The 20,248-nt window shown below is 39.6% G+C and overlaps 1 protein-coding gene across 4 annotated transcripts in view; it reads right to left on the reverse strand.

Annotated features, from left to right (window-relative positions):
- Nucleotides 1-452: 452 nt before the first annotated feature.
- RCOR3 (REST corepressor 3) overlaps nt 453-20,248 on the reverse strand; it is a 47,408-nt gene continuing 27,612 nt past the window's right edge. For 3 of the 4 annotated variants that reach the window (XM_053310326.1, XM_053310336.1, XM_053310345.1), the window contains exons 6-12: nt 17,343-17,467; nt 16,322-16,400; nt 11,886-12,104; nt 9,440-9,517; nt 8,111-8,168; nt 3,726-3,964; nt 453-3,239 (exon numbers count right to left, since the gene is read on the reverse strand). In XM_053310326.1, the coding sequence (XP_053166301.1) occupies nt 2,895-3,239; nt 3,726-3,964; nt 8,111-8,168; nt 9,440-9,517; nt 11,886-12,104; nt 16,322-16,400; nt 17,343-17,467 (1,143 nt within the window). In that variant the 3' untranslated portion in view covers nt 453-2,894. The remainder of the gene's footprint in view (nt 3,240-3,725; nt 3,965-8,110; nt 8,169-9,439; nt 9,518-11,885; nt 12,105-16,321; nt 16,401-17,342; nt 17,468-20,248) is intronic. The other variant, XM_053310353.1, reaches the window with a different exon arrangement.

A 20,248-nucleotide genomic window follows, 5' to 3' on the forward strand; every position in this document is an offset into this window, starting at 1 on the left:
GGCTACATGTTATCTCCAGCTTCAGAGGCAAGATGCCCCAGAATACAAGTTGCAGGGGAACAACAGCAAGAGATGAGGTATGCCTTCATCCCTTGCTTATGGGCTCCCCAGAGGCAGCTGTTTGGCCATAGTGGGGAACAGGATGCTAAACTAGATAGGTCTTGGCCTGATCCAGCAGGGCTCTTGTGCTTTATATAACTGCAGTCTTCCAATATTCAAAATGACCCAGATTAAAAGGAATTCCACCAAAGTTGGCTGAACATTGTATTTTTTTAGCCTCAATACTATATTGTTTCAGCATAAGGTATTGTTATGATTAAAAGGATATGTGACTAACTATCCAACTGTGGCATAATATGACCAATGCTCTCCATTCCCCCACCTTCGCCCAGGCTTTTGAGCCTAGAAGTACTTTGTCCAAATACACACTTGGGCTTTTAAATGGCCATTCGTTAAAAGTTTTTATATTTCTTTATTGTAACTGAAAAACTGTACATAAAAAGGAGCTGTAAAGTTACACTTCTCAAAACCAATGTAAGAAATATTTTCTCTGCCCAACTTAAAGGGAGTGCAAACATTTTACATTTCATAAAGTGACAAAAAGAAACCAAAATTAATAGATTATGTTTTGTAGCAACGGTACAAAGTCAAGCTGGATTTTTAAAAAATTTCATAGTATGGCAAGAGAGAAACCCTCTTTCAAATGAAAAATCATATAGTTTTATTTCTAATTCTTAAAAAAATATAAATGAATTTAGAAGAAAATCACAGTATATGGGCCCTAAACATTTTAAACCATTACAAGGTACATAAAAATAGACACAGATTCCTTGGAAACTTTAATTCTTTGATTAAGCAGCAAGCATATCACTCTTCCAGGCAAAAACACTGCTTAACACAACCCCCTACCCAAAACAGGACGTGCAAGCTGTATGCACATAATCTGGAAAGCACACAATTTTTTAAAAAGACAACATTTTGCTATGTACATATTCAGTACTACAAATGCTAAACATTTCATTACTGTGTGGTATAGCGTATGTAAAGCAATATTACACTACATACCTATCTCACCCAAACGCACAAGCGCCCAGTTACAGTTTTGATAGTCTAAAATTACCACCTGCATGGCACCCAACCTTCTGTATACTGAAGTTCTAGCAACAATAGACAAGACAAAAAGTTAGCAAAAGAGGGACAAATACAGTCACTGGGAGACCTGATCTAAATACTTAAATACTGAAAATGCAATGTTAATAGTTTGGTATTTAGAGAGTTATGCCTAAATGCACGTACAGGGGTTTGACAGGTTGGAAGAACCAATCCAAGGGTTAATATTGACACCAGAACCAAAGTTCCAGAATCACAAAGTACCAAGAATTCTGGCAATTGACAATGCTGCTTTTCTCCCTTTGGAAAAAAGCCAATATTTAAAATCCAACAGTGTGGCTGGAAACACAGGTATAGTGTGAAAAGAAACCCATGAAAGGGACATTTGCATTTAATATACTACAAACAAAAGAAAAATCTATGTAGATTATTTTTTTAAAAGGAGAGAGCGAGCGAGAGAATAAAGGTAATGGATTAAGCCCTTTAACACCTTAATAATGATTAAGATGTTAAACCCAAAGGTTTTGACACTTGAGCTACAAAATGTAGAACACAAGAGGCTTTGCTGTGCGCAGAAATCATCCTAAACCTTAAACTTTGAATGTTGAATACCGTTGCTTCAGTAAGAAGTGGGGAAGTCATCTGCGGCAGTTGAGAAGAAATGCACACCTTTTAATGAAAACAGAAGCTCAGCATTTGTTTTGCCCAAAGCTAAGAGAAGCAAGCCAGCACAGAGCTATACTACTGTTTCCCAATTGATTAGTAAAGCATGATTTGGTATCTGCTTTAACACAAGTTACAAAGGAAAAAATGCATTGGCAAGGAATACCAGAGAAAAGGACTAGAGGTGGCCTGAGCAGGAAGGAGTGGTAGATAAACAACATCTTAATGTTTGGTTATTTCCTATTGCCCCTGGACCTATGAAATTCTGGAGGGCACTTCTTGCTAACTTATTGCCAGAACTTGGACAACAGAATAAAACGGGTAAAAAGCAGTATTACAAAGATCATTAAAAAAAGAAAAACAATGGGTTGTTACTGGTGTTAGCTTTCTATTTTTATTGTAAAGCAAAGATGCTGGCTCATCCACTGCCTACCACAGATTTTGCACTAGCAAGTCATACTTCCAGTATCAGAAGACCACATCATTAGGTTTAACCTATGTACCTTAGCACTGCAAATCTTCCAAGAGAACTTTTCCAATAGGTATACTGAAAACTGTTCCTGAAGAAAAGATTTTATAAAGAAATCTAGGAAATACAAGCTTAAAAATGTATGAAATTACTGTGTATCTGTCAAAATCTGTATTGCAGGCTTATTAATGCTTGCACTCCTAACATAGGAAAATGTAAAAATAATTCTCCAAATATACCACACTTAAAGCCTGCTTGGGAGCTGAAATTGAAACTCCTACCCTCTCCAGATGCTGTGTTTCCATTCATTCATGTAATTGAATATAAAGAATCTCATAAAATAAATACAAGTAAAAACCAGTTGTAGTCCTAGTGCACTGAACTTGGTTTCTTTTAAAGAAGCTAGCTGTGTAAAAAGGCAGACTTCATAGAGGATGGTCTTGGTGTAACCATTTACTGCACCGAAGTTTCTCTTATACAGATGGCTATGCACATGTTTCTGCTAAGGCTTTCACCTTATGCTCTGTGTAAGACTGCTTCAATACTGTGGAAGGCTTGCTCTCTTCCCCCGCCCTGCCCCCATCATTATCTGAGGAAAAATAGACACTGATACAATTCTGTTTGTTAGTTACCATAGTTCTGCCCTATTTCTTTAGTGCAGAGGGGACTGTGATTCTGTCTGGATTCCAATAAGCGATGGTGGCTGTGGGCCACCAGTGGAGGATAACGCTGGTCTTGGGTTTAGACGAGGAGGCATGGAATTAGCTGGGCGGATTAACGGTGGAGGGGGCTGGTTTAGGGTTGGCCTTGGCTGAATAAATCGAGCCTGCTGCTGAAGTGGTGGAGGCTGACGGTGGAGAGCTGGAGCAGCCGGAAGGGTTGGACGAAGTAATGGAGGAGGCTGGTTCAGAGTTGTTACAGGGGTTGCTGGTGTTGGAGTAGACGCCTGGGCAGGTGGAGAAGACCCTACACACTGAGGGGTCTGTGGTATCTGGGCCTATAAAGAAAGTGATACAAATATGTAAGAGCAGCCATTCTGTCATACCATGCAGTTTGTGTTGCCTTTGTCTCCAGAATAGGAAACACAATTAGTTTATCCACACTGAGAGCTATGAAACCTGCTTTGAATGCAACAATATCTAAGCATTTAAATATTGCAAGACAAAATAACCAGTTAAAAAAGTGGGGGGAAAGGATAAGCTTAAAAATTCAGGATTATTCAGCTACACATTTTTCCATGTTAGCACTGTCAAAACAAAGTTTGGAAAGAGAGACAGGTAGCCCAGTTTTTAACACATTCTGCTAAACTTAAGCCCCACTGAACTGAATAGGACATGGAGGCCAGTAGACTGTTCTAAGTACCAGGATTCCACAGCTGGTGGTTCAGCATTCCAGTTCAAGTTAAACATTATATTCTATGATATGAAGTTTAATGCCATTCCTGAACTCATGCTTATTTAAGATCTGGTACACAAAAACACACCTCATCTTCTTCATCAGTGCTCTTTCCTGATGGCACATTAGTATTTTTTGTGTCCTCCCCTAAAGCAGAAGCATCACCATTAGAAGCCAGGGTTCCTTGTTCTGCTTCCCACTCCTGCAATACCTCCTCTAAGTTAAAACGACGCCTGTAGTTTACAAAGAAGTTCTTCACTTGACCAACAGTCTTGTTGCCAATTACATCAGCAATAGCTTGAAAATCTTTACCATACTTGCGGACACCTAAAAAAGGCAAAGTAAATACACCTATGAAGGTTCAAGTCAATAAGCAAAACTCTGATGTATATATGCAGAGATGTCCTCTAGGGACAGCAGATAAAGACCCATTCTGAAAATTACAAAGTGAGGCTTCTGTAAAGATCTGTAACATAACGCAAAATATTACTATGTGGTTGGTTCACTGGATCAATTTTATTGATCTGAGTTTTAATATTGATGTTTCACTTATGGCCTGACTTGAGAACACCGTATATCTAGTTCCAAGGGGACTTTCTTTTCTCAAACAGCAACTCTCCATGTCACAAGGCATAACATGTTTGAAGAAAGGATTATGATGGGGTGAGAGGTGGTAGGGAAGGAGAACTTGATAATAAAAAGGGAGCATTCTTCTGGATGCACATTAACTCTGGTGTTCCTGCAGTAGTTTTCTGGATCTCAGTCTACACATTTTGTTCATTACATAATTTCTCTGGGTGAAAGCCACTTCGAGCAAGCAACTGTTAAGTAAAACAAATAATTCTATTTGCTTATTTCATGGTATAATTACCTACAGTTGCACATCTATTATGATGGCTAGTAATAATAATGTGGGTCATTCTTATGCCAGACCTGTGAGATCATTGGACTGTCCTTGACAGGGGGGAAAAAGGAGAGGATTTGTCGTTTATTCAGTTTCTGCAAACAGCTTCTCAACTAACAGCTTACAGAAAAGCCAAGTATTTAATGTGTTGATTAAGAGGTATCTGGAAAAAATTAATGGAATTTCAATGAGAAAACTGAATTCAAATTACAGCTACAGTAGTATGGGTAACAATAGTTTTTAAAGTTTGAGCCCTCAGAAATGCAAAACATTGATGCTTTGTAGAAGACTCATTTTCTGTAGGAAACAGCAAAAGTATATATTTATTTAATACTTTTATGTATCTTCTTGATGCATCTTTTTACTTTTGTCTATATTCTCAGATGTGTCAATGACTCATCCTTATTTGGGCTTTTGGCCAACGAGCTGTTCTTTGCTCTTTTTAAGCTTTTAGCTGCTATTTGTTCGGTTTTTATTGAATTGCTTTTATCTTGTTAACCGCCATGGGGTCTTAGGACAAAGGGCGATATATAAATATAAACATAAACAAACAAACAAACATAAATTCATAAATAACCGGTTTCATTTAAGCTACATTTAAAATATTGCTGCTGATTTCCAAAATTTAAATTCTGGTTTAAGCAAAAGTGGATATAATTCATTGCTTTGAGAATCTTTTTGTTGAAAAGCAGCATATTAATCATAATAATTTAATTGCGTCAATGATACAAAACAGAAGTGTTAGAATGGAGCAAGTTCTATGCATACAGAATATATTAACAGTTTAAATACTGAGTTTCACTATTACCTGACAATAGGTGAAAAAATAGGTGAAGCTAGGGAATTTGCCAAGACCAACATTTAACCAACTAATAGCTCAATTCTGCATGTACTCAGAACTTTATGTTGAGCAGGGTTTATTCCAGGGGTGTCTGCATAATATTACAGCCTGAAATTCTAATAGAGTGCTTATGAGATTCATGCAAGGAAACTTTCCTGTCCCCACCTCCGCCCCAAAGCAGCCTCCTAAAACCCACTCCTGAAGGTTGGGGGATCCTCCAGAGCACAGTAGTATGAAAGAGTGAGGGCTGCCCAGGAAAGAAGGGTAGAATCAGCAAAAATCATATCTGCAAATGGAACTGCTTTCTATCACACAGAATCAACCTAGGATGCATCTCCAAATAGCCTTGATGATGGAATCATCTTATCATAGCTAACTCCCAAGAGAATGAGAGTTTCCAACCTCACCCTTTAAAGTGACCACTAACATTCTCCCTTCTTGTTGTAATAGTCCAGTTATTCTTATTACTCCCAAATCTGAAGAAGTTGTGCTTTCACTACTGTTGAAAGGACACTGATCAGCATAAAAATAAAGTTTTGAACATACCTGTCAGAATCCATGAAGTTGTTGCTGAATTTTAGTAAACAGTAGTGAGTGTGTATGTTTTGGAAATTAACAAAACTTAAACAAGAATTGTTTTGCCAGCAGTGAATTAGGATTCATCTATATAATCATGTGTAAGAAAGCCAAAGGATTTTTTAAAAGGCTTCTCAAATCATGACAGGGAAACATGAACTTTGACTTGCATTTATTATAGCACAGCTTGACATTGAGGAGGAATTAGTGCTTCCCCACTCATCTGAAAACTCATTATTTCAGTTGGACCATAGATATTGCTCAGCTGTGCAGGCAGAACTATTCTTATTTATAGCTGATCAGGGGAAAAACATTGCCAAAGACAGACTGGGTAATATGCATGCTTACACCAGCTGTGCACAAATGTACCACAGGAAGACAGGACACTATATTATGCAATTTCACACTGGAATGGAACCAGCTGGAGTTTGGGCAGTTTAACTCACTCACGGCTCCTGTGGGGTGTCTGGTAGTCACTGTCACTACTCTCTGCTTCCAGAGAGAACTCAAGTTTGGGTCTGAACCAACTTTTGGAGGATCCCCTTAATTTCCCTTTAAGTAGCTCAACCAAATGGTCAGCTCATGGGTGGGAAGCTGCAACTCCAAAGTCTCTGAGCAATGTACACAAGATTGTTCTCTCTAAAAGATTACTTAATTAATCTACAGGAACCAAGGTGGGAAGGGGAGCAGGTAGGCATTTGGGAAATAAAGCAAAAGTCATTTCTAACTCCTAACACATTCTAAAGTCTAAAGCAGGGCTGCTCAACTTCGGCCCTCCTGCAGATGTTGGCCTACAATTCCCATAATCCCTGGCTATTGGCCACTGTGGCTGGGGATTATGGGAGTTGTAGTCCAAAAACAGCTGGGGGCCTAAGTTGAACAGGCCTGGTCTAAAGCAAAGCACTTGCCTATCTTGATGAAGAGCGGTCCAGCCAGCAAATGGAAAATAAATGACTTCTAACAAAGGTAAGACACAACTTTTAAAAGAGTTTCTAAGGCAAAACACCTGGAAGGGCAGTGAGCCCCTTCCACCTATTTAAGTGGACAGCCTACTGAGGAATCTCAACTAAGCATGTTGGCCTGTTTCCTCATATATCACTCTGTCCCAACTCCAGGGCAGCTACTAGCCAGAGGCTTGGAAGGTAGTACATAGCTTTTCTGAACTGCTGCTGAAAATCAAGCCACTGATGATGCCAGTCTGTGCACTGTGACCTGCACCTCTGCTGCTGGGACATCCAGAGTCAATGGTTTTGTGAGAACTGCAATGTGAATTCAGCACAACCAGTGTCTACTGTCTGGACCATTCTTTATCAAGATATGTAAGTGCTTTGCTGTAGACTTTAGAATGTGTTAGGAGTTAGAAATGACTTTTGCTTTATTTCCCAAATGCCTACCTGCTCCCCTTCCCCCTGATTAATAAAGTAAATCTTTTAGAGAGAATGACCTCACCTCTTGTGTAAGTTGCTCAGAGACTCTGGAGTTGAGGCTTCCTGCGAGCTGACCTCTTGGCTGAGCTACTTAAAGGGAAACTTAAGTGAAGGGGTGAACTAAGCCTGGCTCCTGCTCTGCAGAGACAGAGGGGATCTTCCAAAGGTTGGTTCAGACCCAAACTTGAGTTCTCTCTGGAAGAAGAGCATGGTGGCAGTGACTAGTGGACATTGCACTGGAGCAGGGGTGAGTGAGTTAAACTATCCAAACTCCAGTTGGTTCCATTACACATACTTTAATTGAGTCTCATCCAGAATCTATGATGTTCCCTCTTTCTTTATAAGAGACAAATACCCATCTACTTGCTTCTTTACAAAGCTTTATTTTAGGACTGAAGGATTTGATCTCACTAAAAGGCTCTGAAATATTAAGTATATGGGAAAGTTCCAGACAAAATACTTTAGAAACTTTCAACTATATATACAGTCTGGCTTTAACATACAATGTCATTGTTCCTCTGGTATACTTGCCAACTTCATCTTTAAATCATCCCTATTAAAACGAGAAAGACAAAATTCCTTTCATCATATTTTAAAACGGTCATTCCATGAGTCAACCACATACTCTTTTAAAGGAAAGTGGCAGCTATATATCCATTTTTTGAAGTCTTTTCTATATCACAAAATATTTCAGTATTAAAGAAAGAGCAAAAATGCCACCATACCTTGCACTGCAAGAAGTTGTTCTTCTGTTGTCCAACGGGCATTGATTTTTTGATTTGACTATTAAAAGAGAGGAAAATACATCAAAACAAGTGCACTAATTGAAAAATTAATTGTCTGAAAACAGTAATAGAGAACTTGCACCATTCACAACACCCTTCAAGTCAATAAACCACAATTTAAACTTGCTCAGTAGTGCTAGTGTGTTCAGCAAGGCAGTAACCTTGCTGAAATTAAGCAGGTATGGGTCTGGCCAATGCATGGATGGGAGACCACCACTCGGGAAATCCATGTACACCATTTTGGATGGGGCCGTAGCTCAATGCTACAGCATCTGCTTTTCATGCAGATGGTCAAAGGTTCAATTGTTGGCATCTCCAGGTAGGCTGGGAAAGACCCCTTCCTGAAACCCTGGAGAGCTGCTGCAGTCAGAGCAGACAATGGTGAGTTAGATGGTCCAATAGTCTGACTTGGTATTAGGCAGCTTCCTACATTCCTGAAAGGATGACAACAGAGCAGTGAGGGAGGAAGAGATCACAAACATAATCACACTGGTCAAATCAACCCTGGTATCCAATCAAACACTGACCTTCTTTTTCAATGCAGAGAACAGCTATGTATACAGTTGGTGTGTGAGCATAGTGCATTCCAGTGCTGAAAAGAATGAGTCAGCCACTCTTTTGTAGAGTTTGGCATGTGAATTTTTGGACTGCAGCTAATGGCTGACATACCTGTTGCCTGTGCACAACTTAAGCTGGAAGGGGCAGCTTTTGCCAGCTCCCCCTTCCCTCTGCAGCCCACTGTGCCTCCTGAAAATATGTCCCTGAGGTTGCCACTCCACTGCACACTTGAAACTTTTTCATGCTCAAAATACAAGTCTGTCAGTGAATGATTGTAGCAGAACCAGTAGTATACTCTGCAGTACTCCTCTCAAAATCCTGTTCAAGTGTGCAGCCCCTTATGTAGCACATAGGTTGCTGAGCACAAGTCAAATTTAAGGGTAGTTTTCCTCTTGACACTAAAAAGTGCTCTTGAACCTCTCACATTATTTGTGCACACATCTGAAACACAGGACAGAATGTATGAGAAAGCTATATTTTATTTATTTAACATATTTGTATACCGCCCAAAACTTACTTCTCCAGGCGGTTTTAAAAGGGCATTCTGGCTCATACAGGTTTCATTTCAGCCTTACGAACCATTTTAAACAAAAAATAAATAGTTTTAAGTTTCACATGTAAAAATGTCTTTAATGACTTGACAAGTCATAAGCTATTTAGCTCCCAGCACAGCACTGCAATACTGAACATCCGCACTGCACAATGACTCACCTCAGGAGGTTTGAATTCTTCGATCCCACCTTCAATTTTCTGCTTAAGTGCACTGTTTACTTGTTTAGCATTCTGAACCTTGACCGAACCAAAAACAAAACCGGGGGTGGGGGGTGGGATTACTTTACAGAAAATAAAAATTACTTTACAGAAAATTACTTTACATAACATGTACTTCTTTCTAAGTATCTGCATTGGCTGATACATCAATTACATCCATTTCTGGAGGAAACTACCTTATAACAGTGGTACATATGCCTGTAATCTCAAGGCTTGACTATCGTAATGCACTCTACATGGGGCTGCCTTTGTATGTAATCTGGAAACTACAGTTGGTGCAGAATGCGGCAGACACACTGGTCTCCAGGATAACCCAAACAGACCATATAACACCAATCTGGAAAGCACTGGCTGCCGATATGTTTCCAAGTGAAATACAAAGTGCTGGCTATTGCCTATAAAGCCCCGAATGGCTTGCGTCCAGGGTATTTAAGAGTTCCTCCTTTGTCATGAACCTTTCTGCCTCCTTTGTCATGAACCTTCCTGCCTATCAAGATCATCTGCGGAGGTCCAATTACAGTTACCACTGGCTTGTTTGGTAGCTACTTGGGACTGGGTCTTCTCTGTGACTGCTCAGGGGCTCTGGAATGCACTCCCTGTTAAAACCAGAGTTTCTCTATCTCTGGCTGTTTTTAAAAAGACCCTTAAGATGAACTGGCTTTCTCGGGCTTTTAATTAATTTTAATAGCTCTTCTATCATAATTGTTTTAATCATTTGACCCTGTTTTTATATTTGCTGAATTTTAATGTATGTCCACCGCCTAGGGATGCACATGTCAGGCAGTATAGAAATATGACTGAAAAATAAGTAAGTCACTAGAACAGCCTGGAAGTCAAACCAGACTCTGTGCAAACAGAATAACTTCTGAAGAACTGATTTCTGCCTGCAAGAACTAAGCTGGCTTAGCATGTGGAAGTGATGTTACATCAGAAGCTGCTGGCTTCTACATGCTAGGACAATAATGGCTAGTGTAATGTCAGACTCTTATGAGCGCTTGAATTTCCAGGATCAGAAGCTAAAGGGAGAATCAGGCTACTCACCCAAGACAAAGAACTTGGGCTACCTGCCTAAACTGATTCTAGAAGCTAACAATACAATGGCTAGGTTTCTGTTCCAGAAAAATACCACTTCCCCTAACTTACTCTCCCCCATGATTTTAGAATATGTGCACCAACCTGACCAAGCTGTATTTTAAATGGGTGGCATCCAAACCTTTGGTGCAGCAGTACTCGATCACTGAAAGGTTTTCCTGTGAATGGAAGCAGAGTTTCATGCTCACACAAGGCATCATTCCATGAGTAGAAGAGGTCCTTGCGTGCACTAGCACAGCTCTCCTGCTCTTCACAGAAGGAGCCTCCAAGTCTGAAGTGCTGCTATGCCAAAGGTCTGGATGTCCCTCAGCCAATTCTAAGAGGCCTAGAACTTGGACACACAAATATATAAATGGAAATATACATTTGTAAGTATTCAGACAGTATGGAAGATGTCTAGAGAAAGAACTGGCTTACAGATAATGTGCTACAGATTTTTTTTCATCCACAAGTCAAAAGAATATTTGTCTCCCAAAGTCATGAAAAAGGGACTGCTGTTTACTGTCTTTACAGACTACTTTCCCTACATCTCTAAGGACCAAATATGTGTTCTTTTGTCAGATTGCTTCGTCCCTACATCCACAAACTCTGCTGCTGGTCTGGGCTCTGTTCCCCACCAAGCACCTCTGTTATGAAGGGGAGGGGGTTAGACACCTGTTATCTCCTCCTCCAGGTCTCTCCTCATCAAACAGACTTCTCTCTGGGAGTTCCAGATGTTTCTTCTTTCCCCTTGGTGCTCTCCTGATCTGCGCTAAAGAACTCTATGCACCGTCAGTACAATCCACATACTATCTGGGCAACTAACACATTTGTCAAAATCCAAATTTAAAATTTTCCAAAAGTGCTTTAGCACACAGCTCTTGGATTAACTTTTAGAAACCAGGACTACTACTACTACTACTATGAATATTTATATACTGCTCTTCAACCAAAGTTCTCAAACTGGTTTACAGAGAAAAATAAATAATACATAAATAAGATGTCCCCCTGTTCCCAAAGGGCTCAAAAATAAACATAAGGCAGATACCAGCAACAGCCACTGGAGGGATGCAGTGCTGGGGATGGATAGGGCCAGTTGTTCTCCCCCTGCTAAATATAAGAGAACCACCACTTTAAAAGGTATCTCTTTGCTCAGTCAGCAGGGGTCCCTTACTACACCTGTAAGAGATAAATTTACACCCTATAATTCCATTTTAATGGGGATATTTCTGTTTACTACTATTGCCTTCTCTCTACACACTGAAGCACAAAGAATGGGGAAATAAGTGAAATGGAAGTCCGATCATTGGAATACCTGTCGCTTCAGTGAAATCAATTCCATATCCAACTGCCTAAGAAGCGTGTTAGCTGCATTTGGGCTACAGGAAACAGCGACGACATCTTCTTGAGTTAGGTACATGCCTTTGGGAGGACGACATTTAGAACGCTGGGAGTGATGACGATGCTGTAAACTCTGATACTCTCTTCTACCCAGTCCTATTTTGCTGGACTGCACAGGCTGCTCATTACTTCCCTGCAATTTTCAAAAAGTTAAAACAAAATTAAATATCAGGCAATTTTTTAAAAACTGCTATTAAAAATCCCATCAAAATTTACAATATCAACAAACCAGATATAAACCCAGCAATCAACAACAGTGGTTCCCAACCTAGGGGCCTCCAGATGTTGCTGAACTACAACTCCCAGAATCCCTGCCCACAATAAATTATAGCTGGGGCTGATGGGAGTTGCAGTTCAGCTACCTCTGGAGGCCCCCAGGATGGGAACTACTCCTTTACAAGCAAGCCCAAAATTATTAAAAAACATTGATATACATCGTTTCAACAGCAACATTCTCAAAATGCTGCTGTTTTCTCTAAAGACTTTTTTTTTTCATTCAAGCTTTTTATTTATTAACTGTACTATGGTTTTAAATTGTTTCAAAGTTTTCATTTTTAATCCGTTTTATGTTGTTGTGAACTGCCCAAAGATGGAAGTTTGGGGCAGTCTACAAATTTGAAAAACAAAACAATAAATAAAATACTAACATAAGCATGTAAGAACAGCCCTACTGGATCAGGCCCAAGGCCCATCTAGTCCAGCATCCTGTTTCACACAGTGGCCCACCAGATGCCACTGCAAGCCTACAGGAAGGAGTTGAGGGCATGCCCTCTCTCCTGCTGTTACTCCCCTGCAACTGGTACTCAGAGGCATCCTGCCTTTGAGGCTGGAGGTGGCCTATAGCCCTCAGACTACTTTATTTATTTATTGTTTTATTGTTAAATTTGTATACCACCTTTCATTAAAACAATCCCAAGGCGGTTCACACAAAAATTAAAAACAAGACTATAAAAATGACACAATTAAAATATTAAGCTAAAATATAAAAACAAATCTGACTAGAGGGAGAAAAATCTCTCTATCCACTTTCTCCGCACCATGGATGGTTTTAGAGACCTCTATCATGTCTCCCCACAGTTGTCTTTTTTCCTAAACTAAATAGCCCCAGGTGTTGTAGCCTTGCCTGATAAGGAAGGTGCTCTAGGCCCCTGACCATATTGGTTGCCCTCTTCTGTACCTTTTCCAGTTCTACAATGTCCTTTTTAAGATGTGGTGACCAGAATTGTACACAGTACTCCAAGTGTGGTCACACCAGAGTTTTGTATAAGGGCATTATAATATTAGCCATTTTATTTTCAAACCCCTTCCTAATGATCCCTAGCATGGAATTGGCCTTTTTCACAGCTGCCACACATTGAATTGACACTTTCAACGAACTGTCCACCATGACCCCAAGATCCCTCTCCTGGCCAACAGCTCAGATCCCATCAATATATACTTGAAGTTTAGGTTTTTCATCCCAATGTGCATCGCTTTACACTTGCCAACACTGAACTGCATTTGCCATTTTGTTGCTCCCATTTTAGCCATTTTTGTTGCTCAGTTTGGCGATATCCTTTTGGAGCTCCTCATAATCTGTTTTGGATTTCACTACCCTAAATAGTTTGGTCTCTTCTAGATCATTTATGAATAAATTAAAAAACACCGGTCCCAGGACAGATCCCTGAGAGACCCCACTTCTTACTTACTTCCGTTGTGAAAACTCTCCATTTATCCCTACCCTCTGTTTCCTGTCCTTCAACCAGTTAGCAATCCATACACATGTGCTTATCCCCTTATCCCATGACTGCTAAGTTTCCTCAGGAATCTTTGATGAGGAACTTTGTCGAAAGCTTTTTGGAAGTCCAGGTGTACTATGTCAACTGGATCACCTTGATCCACACACTTGTTGACACTCTCAAAGAACTCCAAAAGGTTTGTGAGGCAACATTTACTTTTGCAGAAGCCATACTGGTTCACTCCCAGCAGGGTCTGTTCTTCTATGTGCTTTACAATTTTATCTTTGAGAATGTTTTCCATCAATTTTCCTGGAACAGACGTTAAGCTAACCAGCCTGTAATTTCCAGGATCACCCCTAGATCCCTTTTTGAAAATCGGTGTTACATTTGCTACTTTCCAGTCCTCCGGTACAGATAAGTTATATATTTTTGCAAGGAGGTCGGCAATTTCACATTTGAGTTATTTAAGGACTCTTGGATGGATGCCATCTGGCCCTGCCGATTTGCTAGTTTTTAATTTTTCCGGACAGTTTAGAGCATCATCTCTTGTCACTTCTATCTGACTCAGTTCTATAGCCTCCATCCCCGAAAAGCCTGGTTCAGGAACAGGTATATGCTCAGTATCCTCTGCCGTGAAGAAAGATGCAAAGAACTCATTTAGCTTCTCTGCAACCTCCATATCCTCCTTAACAATCCCTTTCACTCCCTCATTGTCTAATGGTCTAACTGGCTCCCTGGCGGGTTTCCTGCTTCTGATGTATTTAAAGAAGTTTTTGTTACTCCTCTTGATTTTTTAATCTAAATGTTCCTCTCCTTTCATAACATGCAACATTACAATGATTGATAAGCACAGACCAGTTCGACAAAATTATCCTGTTGCAGTCCTTTGATATTATTTTTTTATTATTACACTTATATCCCGCTCTTAATATATCCAATTAAACAACAAAACAATTAACCGTATCTGCTTATATTTGTCCAATACTGACAGTAAGCAAAGTTATTTCTTCTCAGAGGCAAGGTTAATTCTAGCTGCAACGAAAAGGCAAGTAATCAATGCAAGATCTTATTCTAAAATGGTAGTTTTCATATATCACAACACATTATTTTGGGACGGGGGAATGTTACAGGCTGTAACTGCTGATCTTTTCCAAATCTGATTCCAATAAGCGGCAAATCAAAAATGCTACAGAAAAACAATTATCTTGACAACCTTGCACTTAATAGAACTGTTCTTTCAAGCATACTTTACTACTTTTTCTCCTTCTCACTTGTACATTGCTCAATTTAATTTCTGTTTAACCATCTCTTCTTTATAGGTGGCTTTATTCAATTTTAACTCCTGGCAGGGGGATGGTTTTGTCCCCTTCAGTGGCATGGGAGAAGGCAAGGTGCAGAGGTGTGTCATTATATTTATTTATTCGATTTCTATACCGCCCTTCCAGAAATGGCTCAAGGCATTTGGTTTACATTAAAAACCAAAACAATTAAAATAAATTCACACTTAAAAACAGACTATAAAACACCATAAAACAATCAACAGTTTAAAAAACAGTTTTAAACCCTGGAAAACCAGGTTACAATAAGTTAAAAACAATTACAACAATTTAAAAACCCTGGAAGGCCAGGCCAAACAGATAGAGACCTCGATAGGTACAGCTGTTAATGCTGGCTGCAATCCAGTCTCCAGAAGCAGGGCATGACACTATGCCTCCCAGATGAGCATTAAGCAGTCCTCCCTGCCCCTCTTCCCATATATAGGCTATTTACTAAAGTGTAAGCTATGCGGATATGGGTGTACATGCCAAATTTCCATAGCAAATGAAGACCAGAGAAGATCTTCAGCTGTGAGAAGCCACAGGATGACTGACGGAGGTCAGTAGGTTGGCCCATAGTGCTGGTTGCAGAGGTCACTCCAGCTGGGCCTATCCACCCCCTCCATCACTTCATGGCTTCCAGCAACCAAATGGGACCTTCCTACTGTCTAGCTGGTGACAGCAGTCTGGCAAGGCACTTCCAGGCATAGGTTGCAATTAACACAGGTTCATGCACTTACTGGCATTTATCACCCTCCATGTGGGAAGATGAGTGAGGCCTAAGCTTTTCCCTCTTTCTATGAGCAATGCTAATATACCGTTCATGTGGTTACCAGAAATTGTACAACAGTGTAACAAAAATAGAGATTTCCCTTTATCTGTCCTCCATCACTGTCAGGCAGAAGCCAGAGTAAGTAGAAATGTTTCAACAGCTGTAAGTTAGAGCTGATGAGCACCAAGTTGTGGATTCTTAATTATAGTGCTTTCTAAGCATGTTGCTTTAAGTAAAATACTGCTACCAGAGACTCCCAAAGCAGCTTACAACCTAATAAGTCTAGCTAGTTCTAGAATCAGCAGTACAAACTACAAGCAAACCAAACTAACATACTTACCACTTATGCTGAACCAAAACCCTGCACAAACAGATACGTTTTTGCTGCTCATTGAAAGGTATGGGGCAAGGAAGCCAGGTGAACCTGCCTCAGGAGGAGATTGCATGAATTGGATGCCATGACTAAGAAGGCCTTGTTTCTTGTACCGTCCACTCCATTTCTGGTGTATTTTTTGTGAATAACATAGTTCCTGCAGTTTATTACCTCTTTTTTAGTTTCCTTCTTGGGATCATAATCACTATCATTTCCATCCATTGGGTGCATTTCTTCCACATCGTCATCACTAAGGATAGAAACAAATTAGTCAACACTCCCATTTGTCTGTCCCTATATTCCACTTTTGCCCTTAAGGCCAACATTTTTTTTGGTGGGGGGGCAGTTTTGGGCCTGTACCCAAAGCGTCACTAAATTCAATGAGACGAGTTGGTCATGACTAACTTAAGTCCCATTAATTCTAATCAATCAATCAATTAAACAAAATTGCTGGTGTGGGGCGGCGCCAGGCACTTGCACACGTGCTCCGGGCACTTGTGGTTTGATGCTGACCAGGGTGGCAACAAGGTAAGCTGCCGCCCCACACCAGCAATTCTGCAGACAGCGCCAGTGGGGAAATGCAGCAGTAGTGGCGGGTAAGAGCACTGCTCCTTAAAGGTAAATCCCCCATACCCTGTCGCCAAACTGGCTGTCTGCGGTTCTGTGCACATCCCTACTCCAGAGTCTTGTATGGAATTATAGAAGGGAGAACAGAATGAGCTGTACCTAGAAAAACTGACTGGGAGGCAAGAAGAGAGCTACACCACAAGTACTGTACCTTTTGTATGCCCATACAGTTCAGCGGCATTCATATGTAGAGAACAAGAGAAAGGCCTTCAGTCATTGCATAAGGCAGAAACCTCAAAAGACTTGCTCCTCTCTGCAGATGTTTAGGAATTCCAGTCTACCAGTTTTCTATAGTATAAGAATTACAGGGGAGCAGAAGTACTGCATGTGGCATCCTGGTGGGCCCTCTGTCAGTTCTTCTTGTTCTATCACTTGTACAGCATTCCAATTTAACTAGGGCTACACTTATGGCCATTCCCATCAGACTATGATGCAGTAAAATGGGGACAAGGGTTGTTAATGAAAGATTTTTCCAGAATGCACCAACAAGTCTGCCAGAGCAGAGGAACAACATGGGCAAACATACCTTGCATTAATACCTGATATGGGGGAAAGTATTTCTTACCTGTCACCTTGATTATTTCTGTTAGCGAGTTTCCTAGCCTGGCGGTCCATTAAACTTGTCCTAGAACGAGTTTTCTTCCAGGAGTAGTAGTATTTTACAAGGCTTGCAATTGTCTTATCTGGAAGCTAAAACATGCCAGCAAAATATGTAGATACTGGTTAATAATGCTAGGAATTAAATAGCAAAGGAAAAACATGGCTACAGTGTGGAACAGGTAAGAATTATGAATACAATAAATTAGTATAAGGTAACTATTTAAAAGTTTTTATGCCCTGCTATTTCCACCTGAATAGTGCCCAAAGCAGCTCAAAATATAATAAAAATATGTAACATTAAATATGCATATAACACTATATGCATATATAGTGGCATATAGCTTTTTGTCCACATAGAGAGAATTGCATTTAAAATATTTTTTTTGCAGATTATCTTCAAAACACTGTAAACATGCACTCTCAACATGTAGAATGTTAACTTTAAAAAAACTCAAGTGTTTTTTTAAAAGAACATTAGCTGTGATTATATTTCCTCATAATCAGAAATACAGATGCTCCTGAGAAATAAAGTAAGAAGGATCATCCCACTAAGTTAAAAATCTATTGGAGTTTAAATATATGTAGCAATAGCACTTACATTTATATACCGCTTTATAGCTGGAGCTCTCTAAGCGGTTTACAATGATTTAGCATATTGCCCCCAACATTCTGGGTACTCATTTTACCGACCTCGGAAGGATGGAAGGCTGAGTCAACCTTGAGCCCCTGGTCAGGATCGAACTTGTAACCTTCTGGTTACAGGGCAGCAGTGTATATGTATACACTTTAATCTGTATACACCTGAGCTGCTCTTCAAGAATAATTGTGTAAATAGAACTAATATTTGAACATAAGGCAAACAAAATTAAAAGACCTTTATATTATGCTTAATCAGTCCATATGGTGTTCCATCTACTTAAGACATTGTGTTGATAATAATCATTTTATAAAATGCTAATAAAAATTTTATGAAATTGTTTTCTTATAGAAATTGCTTTACAAGGAAAATAAGCCAGTTCGAGTTACACACAAAAAAGTCATTCTTTGCCTCTTTAAATTTTACATCTATTTAAAAATCCTTTACTTAGAACTGGAGAAATTTTTATACAGTGTCCAGGGATAACCATTTTACTTAACAAATAAAGTACAGCCCAGCCATTGTCAAGCATTTTAAAGTCCCACTGATTTCAACAGGAGAGATTTAGATATACGCTTAATTGAAATAAATGAGGCTTATTTTAAAATGGCATAACTGTGGCTGTGCTAGACTGTACTAATAAACATCCAGTTTATTAAAAGAGAATTTTAATAAGGTTTCCAGCAAAAAAATAAAAAAATCTTTGTATCAAATAACAAAATCAATGACCTGTTCATCTCTCTCACTCACTTTATCTTACTGTCTGTAGGTCTGTTCTCAGCCATATTAAAGTTTAAATTGCAAAAAACCAGCAGTAGGATTCTTTTGAAACATTTGTTGGGATTACTTTTCCTCACCATTACAGGGATATGGTTGCTCCTGAGGATTATTCATATGTGAGCTGAAACAAAACTATTCTTCCAGTGACTGTTGCTGGTGTGTGTCTTGTGTTTCTTTTTAGAATGTGAGCCCTTTGGGGACAGGGAGCCATCTTATTTGTTTGTTGTTTCTCTTTGTAAACCGCCCTGAGCCATTTTTGGAAGGGCGGTATAGAAATCAAATGATCATCATCATCATTATTATTATTTCTTGTTTACACAGTCAGACAGGTGTTATTGACTGGTTTGTTTTATCCAGACATCGAGTCCTTCCCAAGGACCTGGGATGCCAGAATTTTATTGTCAATGGTTATAGATATCATCGCAGAATATAGGCTGTTCCCAGTAAAGTTGCTTTTTGTAATTGGCTGATGGTGATTTCTGTGGCCCCGATGGTGTTGAGGTGCTCTTCAAGGTCTTTTGGAACTGCACCCAGGGCGCCAATTACCACTGGGATTATTTTGGTCGTCTTCTGCCACAGCCTTTCAATTTCAATTTGTAGATCTTTGTATTTGGTGATTTTTTCTATTTCTTTTTCTTCTATTCTGCTATCCCCTGGTATTGCTATGTCGATTATTTTCACTTGTTTTTCTTTCTTCTCAACTACAGTGATATCTGGTGTATTGTGTGGCAGATGTTTGTCTGTTTGTAGTCGGAAGTCCCATAATATGTTTACATCTTCATTTTCTTCAACTTTTTCAATTTTATGGTCCCACCAATTCTTGGCTACAGGTAGCTTGTATTTTTTGCAGATGTTCCGGTGTAGCATCCCTGCTACCTTGTCATGCCTTTGTTTGTAGTCAGTCTGTGCAATCGTCTTACAACAGCTGATCAGGTGGTCCACTGTTTCATCATCTGCTTCTTTACAAAGGCGGCACTTGCTGTTTGTTGTGGATTTTTCGACTTTTGCTCTTATTGCATTTGTTCTTAGTGCCTGTTCTTGTGCAGCCAGTATTAAACCCTCTGTTTCTTTCTTCAAGTTGCCATTCTTAAGCCACTGCCAGGTCTTGGTGATGTCTGATTTTCCACTTATATTGTGTAAATATTGACCATGCAGGGGCTTATTTCTCCATTTTTCTGCTCGGTTCTTGACTTGTTCTTTCTTGTAGGCCTGTTTTGTTTCATTGGTGTTGAATAGTTTTATTAATTATTATTATTATTATTATTGAATGATGAGCCCAATTATTAATACAGCATTTATATGGCATTCATTTTGGACACAGACATGTGGTATTAGTAAAGATACTTCTTGAAAAAATGCCAGCTGGTTTTTTAATGTGCTGATAATGTGCTGATGTAAGTGCTATTGCTATTGCTAATGTGCTGAGAAGCCAAGGCTGGATCTAAGCAAATGTA

This window comes from Hemicordylus capensis, chromosome 1 (genome assembly GCF_027244095.1).
Source record: "Hemicordylus capensis ecotype Gifberg chromosome 1, rHemCap1.1.pri, whole genome shotgun sequence".
Classification (NCBI taxonomy): Eukaryota; Metazoa; Chordata; class Lepidosauria; order Squamata; family Cordylidae; genus Hemicordylus; species Hemicordylus capensis.